Source organism: Poeciliopsis prolifica, unplaced genomic scaffold (assembly GCF_027474105.1).
Source record: "Poeciliopsis prolifica strain line A6 unplaced genomic scaffold, Auburn_PproV2 SCAFFOLD076, whole genome shotgun sequence".
NCBI lineage: Eukaryota > Metazoa > Chordata > Actinopteri > Cyprinodontiformes > Poeciliidae > Poeciliopsis > Poeciliopsis prolifica.
This window is the reverse complement of record NW_026562451.1, coordinates 779,298-795,361: the sequence shown is the minus strand read 5'-3', so window position 1 is coordinate 795,361 and position 16,064 is coordinate 779,298. Positions and strand designations below refer to the sequence as shown.

Genomic DNA, 16,064 nt, shown 5'->3' with positions numbered 1-16,064 from the left:
ACAGCAGCTCATCGGCCGACTCTGAGTGTCAGAAGTGAGATCATGACTATGACGCTATTTGATGTGGTACTTCTTTAATTGCTGTTTCTTTTTGGAGTGTTGCAAGTTTAACTTTCATGTAAATGTTATTTGAAAAGGTTGCTGCCATGTAAGCCACTCTAATCGTATTTATCTGCTTTTGTTTGCTGCAACAAGGGAGTGTGAGAGCTTTTTGGTTTTTATTTCATTTTTATGGATTAAATAGACAAGTTTCTGGCGTTTTCCTGTGTTTCCCCCCGTTTCTTATTAAATACTTCTCCCATTTAAGTAAGAATTTGGAGAATAAATGTGTAAATCAGGCCGGTGCGCCCAGCACCCACTTTAACCCACCCAGTGTACTTGACGCACTTCTCTCTCACCTCTACTTCCTCTTTGTTTTTTTTTACTTTCCTCTCTGACTCTGCCACTACCACCACCTTATCTTCCTCTTCCGGATTAGTTGTTGTCATTTCTGTCTTGTGCTCTTTATGCTCTCCATTCTTTCAATGTAATCACTTTTCATTATGAATCTAAGTCGGTGGATGTCATGGAGAAAGCGTAACTTTTCCAGAAAGAAGGAGAAGAGCGAATATAGCTTCGACCTAGGTAAGGTGATTTTTCATTCTGTTGGTGGATTGCGCCTCTTTTTCATAGCGTCAACGGTGAAAATCTTCTTGGGCTTCTTTGAGCAGCCTTTCCTGAATCTTAAGTGTTTCTGTGTACTTTCTGTCAGTCAAACACAATGCAACAAATATTTTTAATAAGTTTAGGGTTATGTAGTGAGAGCATTAGCTTTACATCAAACATATAGATACTAAGCTGCCATTCTGATTTGGATTTAAATTAACAGTCCTTGCGTAGAAAGAAATATAATTAAGCATTAAATAAATGAATTTTGGTACAGTTTTTTTTTAAATTAAAAGTTTGATGGCTTCAGAATTATCTAATTTTGTAAAGCTCTGACCTGATTCCAATTTTTTGTAGTCTTCTTGCTACGCTAGATTGGTCACTATTTAGGGAGCAGAGGAAATGTTATATCATGTATGTGTTAGTGGAGCTGCTGTAAAACTCGATTTGACTAGGTTAGAACTATGTAAATCAAATAAAAAATTATGATGCTGACATGTTAAAATGTCTATAGCATCTCAGATTAGCATCACCTAAGGCCTGTGTGGATTTCAAAGAAAAAATATGTAACTTTTTCTCAGAAAAATTCATTTTAGCCTTCCTGTTATCTGCTAAGATTTTGCTCCATTTTGTCTTTTACACCCATAATTAAACTCACTCACCATGTTGTATAAATAGTTCTGAGTAACTTTTTGCATCTCTGTGCTTCCTCTGAATGTAATCTCACTTTAGCATGTTCATGGATTCATCTGTAAACGATGATATGTTTTAGTTTCCCATCATCACTGATTAAGCTGAAAAATACCATTCAATTAACCCTCAAAAAATGTCTTTGTAAATAAATGTTTTAAAGTTCCCCTGTTGATCATCTCTTTGAAATTCATGTTAACTTTGAGTCCAGATGCAAAACACTGCTTCAGGTTGACGAGAGTACTGACATTTGTTTTTATTACACTGAGCTTTCTTTTTTTTTTACAAACTCTCCGAGTGTCATATTGTGGTTTTACACTGACATTAATGTCATTTACGGGCCTATATGTTATGGTAAAGTTGTGCATGTTTCGTTTCAACCAATCAGATGAGATGGTTTTTATCAGACAGATCAGAAAGTTAATACCACCACTATCATTATATCTTGAGTTTGGGATTGCTTACACATCTCTGCCTGATAGACCCTCCTTTGTCTTTTGTCTTTAGCTCGTTACAGCAGCAAACACTGATTCTGCCATATCTCTTTATCTCTCAACATCCTCTCTCAATCTGTAGTATACGACTCCCTACACTTGGCTTGCTCTGTCCTGTACTGCTCAGCTCTGATTCCCTTTTCCCTTTCATGGACAGTCTCCCTCTTTCCCTCCCTTCTTGTTCTTTCTTTTCTGCTGCTGCATTCTTCTGATTATTACTTTTCTCAATGGTCAAGGAGTGACCGATGCAGAGGAGAGTGGCCGAAAAGGTGACGGGACTATCTGGGTGTATTTTACATCAATATTCTTGGACTATTTGGGTTTGTGCTTTTATTTTTGGTTTTCATTTCTTCCTCTGGTTCAGCACAGCCATTACTTATGGGCAGAGATGGCAGATCATGAGCTCAGACTCAGAGGTAGAAACTTTTGACAGTTTCAGTGACAGCCACTTTCTAGACGCGAAATAGATGTAAACTGCAGATATTGTGACACTTGTGGTGCTTGTGAGTGATCAAAGCGCTTACAAGCTTTTGAGTAGCAGCATGAAGTGGTTGATTGCAGTTGTTGCAAACACTTTTAAAATGTTTGGATTTGCAGAATATTTAATAAAAAAAACCTTTAAGAATATTGTTAGATTAATACTTCAATGACAATTTGTTCTATTTGCTTCTTTAAAGACATAAAACATAATTAACACCTGAGGTTTTTAATTGCTATGAATCAATTAATCTACTCAATCAGTACTTTCTAGTTAGTTGGTTTCTAGGGATACAACTTTTCAGTGTGCTGTAGGCAGCGCTGAATTTGAGGCTTTCTATTTTCACTCACAGCTAATAACAGCATTTCACTCACCTACAAGGACCACAGGGATACGTGTTAATCTCTCCGGACGTTCAGTGTGTTTTCCCTACAAATTCCTGGATCACCGAGAGGGAAGAGTGTCAACAAGGCTGCGCTGACTGGGGCATGCTTAGACAAGTGACCACTGAGGGGAGGAGGAAGGCATGCATGGGAAATTATAGGAATTCTGTGCATTCCTATAAACCTACTAGAATAAGAATAATCCATATCTCAGACAACACTCTTCAAATATGTTGGAGTTGTTAAAAATTTTACTATTTGTACTGATGCACTTAGTGCTTATCTGTGCAGAGCTTATTTGTTAGAATGTAAGTTTAATTCTGACTCACACAAATCCCTATTAGGGTAGCAGCTGTACTCAGAACCACAGCCAAAAATACATTAACTAAACTATTGTCTGACTTTACGTTTTCTAGATGATAGTTTTTGTCAATTACAGATACCTTACAAACACTACTTCCTTCTCGGGTGGCCATCGTTGTGCACTTTGATTTTGGACATGGTATCTTCACTCTTTGGAAAACCATGACTGCCTTGTATGTGTCTTTTTCTCTTCTGATATCTTCTTTTACATATTTCCCCATGTTTGGTGTGGAAGTAAAGAAGCTACTGTGAGCCAAAACACAGCTGAAGAGGATATCGACTTCATTTGCTGAATGAGAAATGAAAGTGCACAGATAATGTTTTTGTTTTCTAACTTTTGACATTTCCTTTCATCTGCCCATCTGTTTTTAACATGGTTGTCTAATTGTGCCCAGTCAGTGGCTGCACTTATATCTATGTCTTTCATACTATATCTTGAGCAAAATAATCAGATAAAAAATTCAAGATAGTAACATCAAACTTTTAAATATTCTTTTTTGTTCATGAAATGAGGTCTCATGTTTACTTTGTGAGTCTGTCTTGGAAACCCTGATGGTTTATTTGATTTTTATTGTTTTTATTTTATTTTTTTTTACCTCTGTGTACCCACTTCTCCCTCGTTTGTAGTCACAGGTTTTCCACCTGTCGACAGGAGTAAAAATTTTGTATTTTTATAATTGTGTTCTCAGTTGATCGCTTTAAGAAAAATGTAAAGTTTTTCTTTCTCTTTTGACCCCCTGGTTTGGAAGTGAAACGTCTGAAATGTTACATCATGCATTTGTTTACTTGGTGTGAAAAGTGAAAGCATTTAACTTGGAGGTGCTGATTCTGATTTTTTATTATTTTTTTTGTACATTTATACAGTACATTGAGAACAAACTCGAACTCTGAATCCCCTTCATAATATAATCCGTTCTCAATCCATAATGAGTTTTGCCTCTTATTGCTGTGTTAAATGTGCAAAGTCCTGATTACCAAAACTTGATGTGTTTGCATAAGTCAGTTATCTGAAATATGCTGATGTGATGCAGAGGTTGAATATTTGATCTGCGGCTTTTGCCTCACTGTGCTTGTGCAATCTGTTTATTTCTCCTCACTGGGCAGATGTTATATCGCTATCATATGACCAAGTGACCTATATAGGTTGTGTTTTATTTCCCAGGGAAAGTTGGACAGCTCTGTTAAAGTGTTGGTGATAGCGCAGAACTCAACAACAAAAAGGACTGAATTTAAATGGACAATGTGCAAATCTTTAAATGGATCATCTGAACAGAAAGGGACACAACTTAACTGATTTCCTCTGTAAAAATTAACATGCATGAAAAGGAGGGACTTATCTGCAAAAGAGTTTGCATTTTGTTGCAACCATTACTTCTGTTTGCATGTAGCACACGTTAATGTAAGCCATCAGAAGATTTAAATGTAATGATTTCGTTTATTGCATGTGTAACACCTTATGGTAAATCATAAGAACACAAAAGTCAATCTTCATGAATTGCAACGTTGATTTAAGGATTTTAAATCTATTTACTTTTATTCAACTGAATAAATTTAATGCGTCTTTAAACTGCCATGAAAATCATGTGTGCTCTGTTGGAAAAAGCATAGGAAATGTGCAGACCTTTCAGACTGAATGTTTTAGCAATAGATTATAAGTGCTCTCCTGTCTTTTAAGAGGATTGAATAATCTAGAATGATAAAATGTAAGTATACATTACCTCAGCCTTATGCTCTTGTGCCAGTGCTCTCCTATGCAGTTTGTGTGTTTTAGATAGTAAGACCCATTAAATATAGCCTTGAGGTATGTCTTCTGTCCTTAACTTGCTTGGGATTTTCCTAAGAATATGTTCTGTAATTTTGTTATTTAAGCTTCTACAGTTGAAACTTTTATAGCTGATTCAGCTTCACATGTTCCCTCCAATTTTGTGCAAGGATGTACCTTGTCCTTGCTTATTAGTGTGTTGATATTGTTCTATGAGTATTGCAACTGTTCATAGACTCTAGTTTGTGAAGGGGATAAATTACATGACTATTTTCTTTCTTGTTCATCCAAACACACACACACAACCTTGGCACTACTTTGATCTGCAGTTGGACATTCCTGTGCCCTGGTGAGAAGGTGAAGTAGACAGATTGAGGGGGCACCGTTCATGAATCATGTTTATTGTCTTGCCAAGATAGGAAGGTACAGAGCCAAGGAGATCTGAGTCTGCAGGGACCAACTCTGCAGGAACCTCAGAGGCTTGATTGTGGTGCTGATAAAACTTTAAGGATGGGAGGCCCTAAATGGAGCCTCCAGAAAAGGCAACATACCTGAAGAAAACCGGTCACACTTCTTCTACTTTGCATGTGTAGTTTTTTTTTTCTTTATTACCCTCACTATTTTAAGAAGAGGCAAATTTATGAGGTTGTTGTGACCCATTTCTAGTTTTTGTAAAGTTATAAGAACAGCATTTAAAATAGGTTTTCACTAAATACTATTACTTTAAAGCAAAGATAAAGTATAGTTATAGAGTTCACATTTTAATTTGTGTTTTACATCTTAGATAAAATACTGGCAAAATTTGTCTGGTTAGCATATTTTGTGATGAATAAAGATCCTGCCAGCATTTCCACATTTCATATCATTGGAAATTATCCTTTTGAAAGATTAAAAGGATAAAACACACTTGGTGTACTCCATTGGGCCTCCTTGTTTTCAGCTTAATGCGTTTCTCTCTCTGAACCTGAATGAACTTTTTGCATATATGTTTCTTTTCTGACTACATCTTTAGACGCATTCAAATGGCTAACTTTGAGTTTTCCTCCCTCAGTTTGTACTTTTTAACAGAAAATGTTGCTGGTGTCTTTTGGTAGTATCTTGCTATGGAACATTCACAGAGTAGAAAACTTTTTTCTCATTTTTGTTGTTGTAGCTGACTTCTGGTCACCAGTTAAAATAACTTGGAGTGTATTGCATGGGTAACACCTGACGGTAAATCATAGATTTGTAAGCTGAATACATTTTTCTTCTGAATGTCTTTGCCTTTAAATTCCCATGAGCATCATGTTTGCTCTGTTGGAAAAAGTATTTGAAAAATTATAGTCTATCTGTAACATCAATACTTTTTGTTTTGCAAATACATAAATTTTAGGTTTTGTTGTTTATCTCTCGGAACTACTTTAAAAGACAAATTTCAAAACTAGACAACTTGCAGACATTTAGTACCTCCTGTTTTTTTTTCTTTTTTTTTCCCACCTATCTGGTTGTTCTGCTTATTGTCCCTGACATCCCTTGAGATATGGATGTCGATTTATGGTGATACAACTCTCTCAGTATCACGGAGGTAAAGCTGTCTCCATTGGAAAAGTCGGAAGCCATCTGGAACCTGACAAAATAAATCTCTTCCCATTTCCTCACTTTGTCACCCATCCTTCTCTGGCCTCTCCATCCGTTACATTCTTGTTTTTATATCCGTTTCACCGAGCCGGCAACCGCAAACACACTTTAAACACTCCAAACAAAGGAAGTGGTCACTGTGAGCACTGATGAGTTTGACCTTTAAACCTTTTTTTCCATTCATCCTGATCGACAAACCTCTAGGCAAAGTGTTTTTCTAAATTTTGGCGTCCTGATAAATTTTTCTAGAAAGCCTCAGAAAACATAACATCTCATCATGTGAGGATGCCGTGTTGAAGAATTGTTCACCAATGTCGCACTGATTGCTACTTCTGCAGCTGATACTTTGTAAAACTTATTTGGCCGACAGTTGTGTAACTTTACCCAAGGTTGGAGCTAGGCCTGTGCAAAAAGACTTTTATTAAAGGGTTAAAGCAATTCACTAAGAGTGAAGCCTGCAGCAAAATAAATTTTTTCTAAAGTCACTAATTTTGCCATGAATGTCACGTTAACTCGTGAAATCTGAAAACAAACAAAAAACCCAAACAAACCATCTTGAATCTTTGCAAACGTCCAGCATTGTTTGCAGCAGCTTGTGGCATCTGGCAGAAGTAGATTACTCCGCACTCAGAGTTGAGTCTGTCACGATAAAAGATTAATTGCACAACAAATTAAAATGAGCTCGACAATTTCCATTGATATTTTTTTGAAAGGCATTTTTATTTTACAGAGAAATAATCCATTTTATTTATGGTTTCAGTTGTGTTTGGTTTTTATTTTTATGTATTATTTCTGGTTTTTGTGTTTTATTTTGGATGTTTAAAATATCTTCCAATTCCAGAGGGGAGCAAACTTGAATTATTATACCATAATCAATATACTGCTTGAGAATGGTCTCAAAACAATATCATTTATTTAATAATTTCTGGGACAAATTATTGTTCAGCTAAATTTGTTATTGTCATGCATATTTGAACTTGACTAAACTGGAAATTTTATCTGTTCCTAACTTATATTTTTATCTTATAAAAGAGCAACACTTCTCTTTGCCTGCAGTGCAAGATGGCTGCCACAGAGAGAGGGCACCTTCTCATGTTATTTGGCCTGAATGACTTCAATGTAGCAATCAAACTTATTCCGTCCTAGTGAACTATTGCACAATCGAGTGTTTGAACTTAAGACTATCAAGAACCCCTGTAAAATATTTTAAGATTATTATTTTTGTGTATTGTACACATCTCTACCTGGGGTGTTAGAGTAATGACGCATCAAATGACAGTGCTGATTTTATTTTTCATACTCTTTAGGTGTACTATTGAAACACGAGAAATATAATAAGCTTGGTATCTTTGACACTTAATTGATTTTTCTGTGGGGTATCCAAGCTGCTCTGATCCATTACACGAGCCAGCCATCGCTTGGTCACATCAAAGCAGCTGACCCTGAGCCCGAAACACAATGAGGCCTTATTGGAGAGCCATGTCTCAGAATAAAGGAGGAGCAGTGAAGGAGAGAGCTGAGTGGGAAGAGAATGTAAAATATGTGTACAGTCTGACTGTTGGAACAGTATAAATGGGTAGGGGTGCGTGCACACGAACGAGTAGGTTTGAGGTGTCAGGCTTGCGTCTGAGGTTGTGCACGCTTTGACATTTTGACAAAGTGTTATTTTTTTTTTTATTTGGTTCCTGCAATTTTCTGACATTTGCGTCACATTGATCTGGATGCTTTTAAGCCATAATTGCCTCCAGTCACAATTATCATTCACCAGTGTGTCAGTAGAAGAGGGTGAGGTTGACCTGAAGTGAAGTTGGCCCTAGAAATAAATGTGTAGAGTTAAAAAAATAACTGTTTCTCCCAAGACTGTGGAGACTAACTGTCCTATAACTTTGTCTACAGATGAGCATGACGCTGTACAGAAGAAAACATTCACCAAATGGATAAATGCACAGTTCTCCAAGGTACGTGAAGCACTGGATACAATAAAGATTTTGTTGCTCCTCTTAAAACATTATAGATAATGCACCTGCTTTCTCCAACCAGAGAAAAACTCTATCAGCCTCACTGCGGTGACTATGCTATGGCTATTCTAGTTTTTAAATCTGAACATTTGTCCTCTGTAATCTCTGCAATGCATCTCTGCCATTCACAGACAAGTAGACTAAATAGTTAAATGTTTACAACAACTTTGCTACAAGTGATGAGGAATAAACACAATTTTTGCCTGGTGGGTGTCTTGACTCACTAGTTTGCCTACCAGCCATTTTCATTAGTTTTTTTTTTTTATATATATATTTGCTGTCCAGCTTAGATTTTAGCACAGTTATAAGTAAATTGGATCCACTCTGACTTGCTAGATTTTCATCACTGACACTTGAAGCTCTGGCTCAAATTTCTCTATTTCTTCCAGTTAACAAGCCATTTTCTGATTGGTGTTTTCGTTAGTTTTACTTGATACTTGGGTATTTTTGCTACATTATGCAAATAAATAAGCATAGAAATGATTACATTTCAGGTAAGATCTTATCAGTATTAGCTGTAGGTTTAAACATTTGTCTATTGACAAACTAGGAATAATTTCCTGCTGGAAAATGTTTTTTCTGTCCTGAGGTCACATATAGATCATAGTTTTCATTAGCCTCTTTTTTGCGTTCATTTTAATTCATATTCAGCCCAAAACTAATTAACTTGTTCCTTTTCCCTTTTTTTCTCAGACAGGAAAGACCCCCATCAAAGATTTGTTTTCAGACCTGAGAGATGGAAAAAAGCTACTGGACCTGTTGGAGGGTCTCACAGAAACTGTCCTGGTAAGTTTGTCCTCCTACATTTATATTTTTAAATACGTTAGGAAATTTGTAACAATTTCTTAACATCTGCTGTTTTTTATTAAAAGAATCTTTGTTTAGATCAGTAGTTTTCCTCCCATCCGTTGTGCAGGTGTTGGTGTGTACAATCAAATTACTCATTGATTTAAATGGGTAATTTCCAGTCTTCAGTACTCAATGAGGAAGTAATGCATTCCATTGAATCAGGTGTGCAGAGAAACGTATGAAGAACAGTGGCTCCTTTATATACTGTTATGTTTTATGCAATGTTTTTGTGGTTACAGTGCTAATTTAAGAATTAGATCAATTTTCTTCACAACGGTCACAATCTCACTCTCCATCAAATTTTTCCAGAAATAATGCCTCCTTGCCCAGAGAAAGCACTCTTTGGGTGTTAATGTTATTCAACTTATACATTTGTTTCTTGGTTATTTTTTAATTTATTGTATGTCACATTGCGTTATCCAGCAGTTAATTAAAATTGATATAAAATAGATATTAGTGATTAAAAGAACAGATAATGCATTCATTATCCCTGTGAAACTACAAAATATGATTATTTTTATTCTATCCCTCATCCATCCGTCTTTGATTCCTTCAGCGGAGTATCATGTTTCTTGCACCTGCAGTCATGTTTAGTGCCAGCTGTCTCTTTGCCATATGTGATGGCGCATCGATATCCACTCTGTCTCTCTCATACTGGAATCCTAATGCTATAATTGGGTGCTAATGAGTGGTAGAGGAATGTGAAGACTTAAAAGGGATTTGCAGTTGGCTGCTGTTCATCCAGCCATTCTTTCCATAAGTTGGCCCATGGACAATACTGATAGGATAATGGGTGTGATGAATGTGCGGTGTAACACACTACGCTGAGTGACGACATATTTTTCCTCCATGTAGCATTTCACTTCCTGTTATTTATTCTGTTCCTGAAAGGACTTGTTTATTTAAGGTGGATGAATGTTAGTGAATTTCTCCCCCTCCTGAAACCAGCATGAAAAGTTTAATGAACTAAAATAAACAAGAGTAGGAAATGTTTGTTGTCCGTATTTGTTTGATTCCTGTTCCTTAATTATGGGTGGTGAGTTGTGAATAAACTTTTGGCTCATTTCAGCTGCATTTCCTCTTTCTCAGACCAAAGAGCGAGGTTCCACCAGGGTGCACTCCCTCAACAATGTCAACAAAGTGCTGCAGGTTCTGCATCAAAATAATGTGAGTTCTTGGTTTTTCTGTTCTTGACACCATTTATCATCATAAACTGAAATATTTACATATGTTTTCTTTAATTATGTAAAAAAAAAAAAAGCTGAAAATTTGTGCAAAGTTTCTTAGAAGGAAATTATATTTAGAAAGAGGAAATTGTGATTTACTTTATTTTTTTTTAGAAAATATTGGATCTTTGATTAATCCAGATATATTTTTACATGTATTTTTTATATTTTCATCCAATAACTGCTTTTCTTGACAACAATTTAAATTTCTTTGCTTAGTGATGTTTTCTTTGTTTGCCAGTAAAGCCTCTGCATCCCATCAATCATTATTTAATGTCTCTCCTTGTTTTATAATATCTTCACCTAAACAGTAGGAAACAAGTGGAAGGGCAATCTCATAGAGAACAGTTGAGTTTGGAGGTTTAGCCCCCTGCTGGGTTTTCTCCTGCAGCTGCCAAAGAAACTGTTAGCTGGCCAAAAGTTTCCCTGAGGAGGTGTTGTGCAATAATATCCAAAATCTAAAGTGGACTCATGTTATTTTTATGTTTTTAATCATTAACTATGCAAGACTTTATTTGCAATCCCGATGAAACCTGCAAAAGATCTAAAATTATATCTGCCTTGTGGCACAGTTGTTTATACCTATAACAGTCATTTTAAAAGAAATGCAATTAAAGCATTTCTTAAATTTATACCTCAAAGATTAGGACATTTGTATTTATTTATGTATTTTAACTAGATACTGTTATTAAATTTTATGCGTTACCATAGGACATCATCTTAAACAAAACAAACTAGAACAGCACATCTGATGTAGAGTATTGAACTTTTAGGGAAAAAATGCTATATTCTTCCAGTGGAGGAAGTGGGTGCAAATAAATGTGTTCAGCACTGTGAACAGAAAATTCTTTCTGTGTAGACAAAATCCAGTTTAGTCTAATTAAGTCAGAATTTGGGTCAAAAGTACAGCTCTACATGTAAAAAAATCACTTCATAATTCATCCAGACACATTTGAAGTTCTGTTCCACTTGATGACTCTAAACTCAGATGTATTTACATGTAAACTTAATACTCTTTCCCTCTCCCCATATGATGAGGCCCACTTTTGAATTTGTGCTGGTATAATATAATCAAATGAAATGAAATTAAAATACACTGGTTAGATGTACTTAGCTATAACTGACTATAGAGTTATTATAGTTTCTAGAAAACATTATTTATGGAGATGCAGTTGCATTGCTAACTCAAAAAACAAAACATAATTTGATGTTACGTTCAGTGTTACTGTGTTAAAGACACTCATTATCACTTCTTCCTTTTTGTAGGTTGATTTGGTAAACATCGGGGGGACCGATATTGTCGATGGAAACCATAAACTGACATTAGGCCTTATCTGGAGCATTATTCTTCACTGGCAGGTGAGTCCTTTCCACACTCATGCTGCAAGCACACACAGTCTCATTAGTGTTTGCTTTAATAACTCGCTGTCCACCAATGTTCCAGAGGGACCAGAAAAAACGATGATGGAAAGTCTGTATCAAAGTGCACACATGCGTTCATCCAAGTAAACATGCTAATCATTCAGTGCTTTGTCACTTTGACTTGCTGAAAATATAAACAGCTGCTTTTTCTCTGAGATGGTTTCTATTGCTTTTTTTTTTAATAGTTCTTCTGTTTGTTTTAATACCACAAAAGACAGTTTTGCTATTGAGCAACTTATTCTTGTGCATTTATTTTTACAATACTGATGATAGTCACATTACTTGGGATATACCGTTTTGACCTACAACAGAACAAGTTTAGTGTTTAATCTTTTTTCAAATGGTGTATGGAATGTAGGACATCAATTGTATGTGAAAATGTTTAGAGTTATTTTGTTTTTGTTGAATTCATAATATCTAAGTTGACCTTTGTTTCCATTTGCAGGTGAAAGACATCATGAAGGATGTCATGTCCAACCTGCAGCAGACCAACAGTGAGAAGATTTTGCTAAGTTGGGTACGACAATGCACACGCTCATACTCTGAAGTCAACGTGTTGAATTTCACCACAAGCTGGAGTGACGGACTGGCCCTGAATGCAATCCTCCATCATTTCAGGTGCAGACTCTGAACACTCCTCTTATATAGACGATATTTTCAAAGGATATTTTTAAGCTTTATTAAAATGCCAGAAATTTAAAGTTTTGGTGTAAGGTACTGCAAAAGCTGCATTAAGTCTGTTCCACTCGATGACTCTAAACTCAGATGTATTTACATGTAAACTTAATACTCTTAACTTCACACAGCATATATAGAGTGTGTGAGTATGCTCTTGACTGGTTCTGTTCAGGCTTGCTGTGTCACTGTTTGCTTACTCTCTGTGTGCTGTTGCATGTGAAAGAAAAAAAAAAAGGGCTAAAGGGGGTCAGGGATGTTTTCCCTCTTATGTAATCCCTTGTCCTTAGTAATGGTGATACACTCTGGCCTGGGCGCTGTGAGAACGACCAGTGTTGGTTTAGACCTGGGCCTAGGTTTTAGTTGGATCACTGAACACACATTCCTCACCCGCATCAGCCCCTCATTGCCCAGAAACCAGCCTTTTTTGTACACGGCATAAACTGTTGATAAAATGTGAAATTATTAATGACTGTTTCCATTTTCATTGTCATTGTTTATGCTTTTTTCCCTGTTCTCTGACTATATTACTGTTTTTTTTGTCCATCTCCAGGCCAGAAGCGTTCAGCTGGGATCAGGTGGTCAAAATGAGCCCTGTGGAGAGACTTGACCACGCTTTCACCTTCGCCAAAAACCAGCTAGCTATAGAGAAGCTCCTGGATCCCGAAGGTACCGTTTTTATTTGTTGTGCCACATGTTTCCTAGCAAAAGTACTCATATAGTTTAATGTTTTTCAGATTTTGTTCCATTCCAACCACATATGTCTTTTATTAGGATTTTATTCAAGTTGTCGTATAACTATACAGTGGAGGCGAAACAATTAATGGAAATATTTATTGCAAATTTTTGAAGTGAGTCTGTGGAGGTTTTGAAATTTATTCATCTAAAGCTATCATGTTGAGGTCTTCGAAAGTTGCAAGATTAGCAAAAAAAAAAAAAAAACAGTTAATTAAATAAAGCATTAAGAAATCCAGACTTTGCCATAAGTCATGCAGTGAGGCAAGCCAACATGTGGAAGAAGATGCTCTGGACAAATAGTCTAGATGCAGAATGCTACATGTTGAGAAAAGCTAACAATGCAAACCATTTTCTGTAGCATATGATGTTTCAGCAGTGCTACAGAAGTTGGACAAAGTTGATGGGAAGATTAATGAATATAAATGGAGTCTCAATCATTGAAGGAAACCCAGTAGAGACTGAAAAACTGTTTTCACTTTGTGTTTACATTCCAACAAAATGTTAAATCTTGTGGCTATACAAAATTTATGGAGACTTTTTCAAGGCTTTGTAAAAGACCCAGACTGAACTATTTGGTAGTCCCTGATGCATATTCTGTCATGATGAACACTGCTTTAAACTCCTGCCAGCTTCTAAATAAACTCAGCTTAATGCTTGAAGTTGTTTCAATCTGAATTGCCTCATTTGAGATATAAATTACTTTTATATCACGACTGTCTGCACACCATTTTAAGTGGTTTAATGTGTTTCTACCTGCTTTTCTCCCTTTCCATATAAACTCCTCCTGTTGTTACCTTTAACTACTATTCCTATCTACCAACACTTTGGTTCTTCCTCATGCAATTTTCACCTCTTTATCTTCTCTTTCCAAACTCCTGCTTCCAATATTCACTTGGCGTCTTGATCTTTCTGCCTCCCCATCTATTTCTTTTTCTCTGTCTTGCTCATTTCTCTGCCTCAGATGTGGCGGTGCAGTTACCAGATAAAAAGTCCATCATCATGTACGTTACCTCGCTGTTTGCCGTGCTTCCCAAAGATGTGAGCATGGAGGCTATCAGAGAGGTGGAGACGCTGCCTCGCAAATACAAAGTGGAGGCTGAAGACTCAAATCCAGGACTCAGCACACAGGTACAATATAAATGTTTTATTATACTGGAGCGTAAGAGTTTTTCCATGTGGTTAATTCTGGGCTCTGATGCATCAAACTCCTGTTAGAAAACCAGCTGTATTTTGTCTCCCTATGTTGTCAGCATCAGTCACACCTCAGAGACAAATTCCAGACACACACATGACTTTAATATTCAGTCTACGCGTTTATTTGCAAGAAAATGATTTTTGAATGTTGCAGGCATCAAAGTTCACTGAGGTTATAAAAAAATTGTTTGCCTTTTTTGTCATAATGTTTCATGTAGTTGACAGTGAAATCCTTTCATTGTGATGTTCTATTTTGCTATGTGAGCGATAGAGTCACAGCCAGCTGGCTTGCTATTAGTAACATAAAAAATGTAGAGAAAGTCACACAAACATATTGCAAACATCAGTTATAAGCTTATTGATCAGTCTGCACAGAGTTTCTCATTCAAAGAAAAGCGGTGATAGGGTCTGTTACACTCCGAAAAGATGATACACTGACACTTGGTCGACTTTGAGGAAAATAAGGTGGAGAGCAAAAATAGAATCAGAGTGCCTTGACGGAGCCCTTCTGAACTTCTCACACAGAGACCACGGGTGCATCTGTTTTCCACAAAAACTCAAGGTGTTCTTTTTTGGATGAAACTTGTGATGGATGGAAAAAGACCCACAGCTGAAACACATTTTTGCAAATAGAAGCAGATTTGGTCCAAAAATGATTTTATTTTAAACAGTCTAGAATAGAGGTTCTCAGAAAGTAGTGCAAAACAAAATTAAATCTTTTTGGAAGGACACCCCAAATGATTGAACCAAACTTTGAATAATATTGAAATGTTACAAAAAAACCTATCTTGCTAATCATTCTGTCAGTCTCGCAACAAAAAAACAAAGCTTTATCACATGGCAATGTTATTGTTTTTGCAATAAACCTTACATGTTTGTATAAAATACTGTAATGCTATTACAATTACAAGATGGTAATAAGTTATTACAATATAAATATTTATCATATTATATTTGAATAAATTAACATTTTTTCTTGCATAAATAAGGTAGTTTAGTTTCCAAAGAGCTTCAACAACCCCTCCTGTAGATTAGGTCAGACTTATTTGTCTTCCTGTTCACCCCCATGTGTTTTAATTTCTCTCTGTGTACATATTATTGTCACAACACAGTCTAAGATGCTAAATAAGAGCAAAATCTATTTATGGTTCAATCCAATTATTAAATAGAGGGTCCAGTCTTATAAATCCTTATCCCTTTTCACCTGAAGCTGCTTGTTTTTAAGTGTCAAACCTGTTTTGGTTGTTGCATTACACTTGATGCAGAATCAAATAAAACTGTCGGAATGATTCTCACAAAGCAAACCAAAACTGTAGTGTTTGGTGGAACCAACCTCATATTTTCTGCTTCTGCTCCAATGCTTACATGTTTACATGTTACATTAGTTTGAGGGCTATTATGATTATTGTATTTTGTGTGCTTCTGGACAGAATGAGTCACCCCCACCTTTAAGAACAAAAAGCAGCTGCCTCTGTTTTCTCCAGCTATGCTTGTGAAAAGCACAGCGGGC

At 36.2% G+C, this 16,064-nt stretch overlaps 1 protein-coding gene across 12 annotated transcripts in view; it reads left to right on the top strand.

Annotated features, from left to right (window-relative positions):
- Positions 1 to 16,064, top strand: part of utrn (utrophin) — a 173,086-nt gene that overhangs the window by 11,540 nt on the left and 145,482 nt on the right. For 9 of the 12 annotated variants that reach the window (XM_055021437.1, XM_055021424.1, XM_055021429.1 and 6 more), the window contains exons 1-8: positions 462 to 624; positions 8,329 to 8,390; positions 9,144 to 9,236; positions 10,389 to 10,466; positions 11,792 to 11,884; positions 12,393 to 12,565; positions 13,176 to 13,291; positions 14,322 to 14,488. In XM_055021437.1, coding sequence (XP_054877412.1) covers positions 543 to 624; positions 8,329 to 8,390; positions 9,144 to 9,236; positions 10,389 to 10,466; positions 11,792 to 11,884; positions 12,393 to 12,565; positions 13,176 to 13,291; positions 14,322 to 14,488 — 864 coding nt within the window. In that variant the 5' untranslated portion in view covers positions 462 to 542. Of the gene's footprint in view, positions 1 to 456; positions 625 to 8,328; positions 8,391 to 9,143; positions 9,237 to 10,388; positions 10,467 to 11,791; positions 11,885 to 12,392; positions 12,566 to 13,175; positions 13,292 to 14,321; positions 14,489 to 16,064 lie in introns of those variants that run through there. The other 3 variants (XR_008604881.1, XM_055021433.1, XM_055021426.1) reach the window with 2 other exon arrangements.